The 2,291-nt window shown below is 42.4% G+C and overlaps 1 protein-coding gene across 8 annotated transcripts in view; it reads left to right on the forward strand.

Annotated features, from left to right (window-relative positions):
- Nucleotides 1–2,291, forward strand: part of PDE10A (phosphodiesterase 10A) — a 546,077-nt gene that overhangs the window by 528,741 nt on the left and 15,045 nt on the right. For all 8 annotated transcript variants that reach the window (XM_019628183.1, XM_019628184.1, XM_019628187.1 and 5 more), the window contains one exon: nt 1,206–1,317. In XM_019628183.1, the coding sequence (XP_019483728.1) occupies nt 1,206–1,317 (112 nt within the window). The remainder of the gene's footprint in view (nt 1–1,205; nt 1,318–2,291) is intronic.

Consider the following 2,291-nt stretch of genomic DNA (forward strand, 5'->3'; position numbering starts at 1 on the left):
GGGCAATATATCATTGATTGATCTTTGTCTTTATATAAATAAATGACCTTTGAAAAACATAGACAAAATATGTCATGACTTTTCAAAGACCCAAAAGAAGAGCCTGGAAACTGACTGGCACCAAAGGCATGGATAATAGAAAAAGCGGGGTCTCCCACCTATCCAGGCGTTTTTGCTTTGGGGAGGTGGATGCTCTTTCCGTGCCGTCTACCCTTTTCGGGACAGGTCAGGGCCCAGGTAGGAGGATGCCCAGATGGGGAGCACCTGTGGTCCCGGGAGCACACAGCCGTAGGCAGCAGTGGGGCCCTGAGACTCATTACAGCTCAGGATGAGCTGGAAATGACACCATCTCACTGGTCACACAGTTTTGTATCTTTCTTGATAGTTTGCCATTTAAATTACTTAATTTGCTTCATAAAACTTGAATTTAGTATGTTAAAATTCCTTAATAACTCTTGCTTCGTGCCATCCTTAAGTGTAGACTCCATTTCGGGGAAGCACATGTCCTTAGACCATATCCATTCAAATTATAATGGGCTTGTCTGTTCAAATCCTGTAAGCAATTTCTTTCTTTTCTAAGAGGATAGATTAAACCAAACCACATTTTTTTTTTAAAGTCAGACGTGGAATACGTGGTTGTGAGTGCAAAGCAGCTGAAAAAGAAAACTCATTCAGTTGGTAGGTTAGAGCTTGCCCCAGCCCATGCTTCTGTGGGCGAGGTGACCTGCGTCTGCACGGCAGGGCCTGGCCTGCTGCCTCCTGGGAGGGGTCCTGTGTGTGCACCTCAGGCTTCTCTCCTGTGAAATGAAAGGGGGGTGGACTTTTTCTTCAAGGTTTCCTCCCACTCTGATTTCCACAATTCCATGAGAATGGAAAACTGGCCCACCGCTGTAAGGGCTTACCAGCGGATTCAGGTGCTAACAGCCACGCCACATTGATGTGACTTCAACAGTAAACTTGGATACAGCCGCATGTGACACCCTTCATGGAGCTGGGGCTGGGTGGCCGGTGTTCTCACAGGCAGAGCAACACTGTTCTGTAGGTTCCTTTCCTTTCCTGCCTGTTGGAGCTTCTCGTTAATGCTTTCTTCACCCTTCACGAACTGGTGCCCACTTTCAACCTCACTCCTGCAAGCACAGGGGCCTGCCTCATCCTTGTCACTAATATGCAGATGCTGCGCTGAGCGGTTTTGTGTTGTGTTCTAGAGACCGTGTCATTGGCTTGATGATGACCGCCTGTGACCTCTGTTCTGTGACCAAGCTCTGGCCAGTTACCAAACTGACGGCAAACGACATATACGCAGAATTCTGGGCTGAGGTATGTCCTTGAGTTTTGTATGAATATATGCGTAGATGATGTCAAGAAATGGGACAGAATTGGCGATAAATGTATGGATGCTTAATTAACAATATGTTAGTTGCTCACGTTGCTCATAAATTTCAAAAACCATGGTCAGTCACATGTGATGGAGAATTTAGCATTTACACAGATACAAAGCTGACCACTCAGCCTGTTAATATATGTGTACAGTCTCTGACTTAACTGAAAGAATTCAGGAACTTCTTCACTGAACAATATGCTATAATTTCCCTTATTTAATAGTCGTGTCCATTCAGAAATCATGACTGGTCATCTACTTTAAACTAGGCACTGTAAATGTATTTGGAGGTACCCACAATACCATGGGCTATATAAGCCTGCTCTTAGAAATTTGAGAGAAGAGCCATTTTGTACCACAACATGGAAAGTTATGTAAATACACCAAATAGTCAATTCAACAGGAAATTACAAGTTCTGTAGAATATGTGGGATATTAATTCATGATACTCCTGACGCGAAACAAACATGTAAATTACTTTTCTTAACATGTCTTCACTGAGTTATCTCAATTATCAGAAATGTATTTTACTACTCAGTTTTCTTTCTGACTTGCCCATGAGTAAGTAGCATATAAATCTCTTGTTCAAATTGATCCACAAACACGTAGACCCCTGTGTATTAAAAGATTATTTCATGTAATAAAGCAAGCGGCAAGCCCTGTGGGTACCTCATTTGGTTTGAAGAAGTGAAAGTGAATTTGGAGGGCAAAGATTTTGGAAGTTGATTATTGAAAGTATATATCACACTCATGTAGAAAAATGTATATGAAAAGTAAAAACCAACAAATCCTCCAGTTAAAAGTTTAGCAGGAATAGCTTATAGCGTTGAATTATTTCACAAAGAATTCCTATTACATGAGGACCACAGGCTTGGACTGGTTACACTCATAGCGTCACTTCTCCAGAAACCTG

The sequence above is a fragment of the Hipposideros armiger genome, unplaced genomic scaffold (genome assembly GCF_001890085.2).
Source record: "Hipposideros armiger isolate ML-2016 unplaced genomic scaffold, ASM189008v1 scaffold_753, whole genome shotgun sequence".
NCBI lineage: Eukaryota > Metazoa > Chordata > Mammalia > Chiroptera > Hipposideridae > Hipposideros > Hipposideros armiger.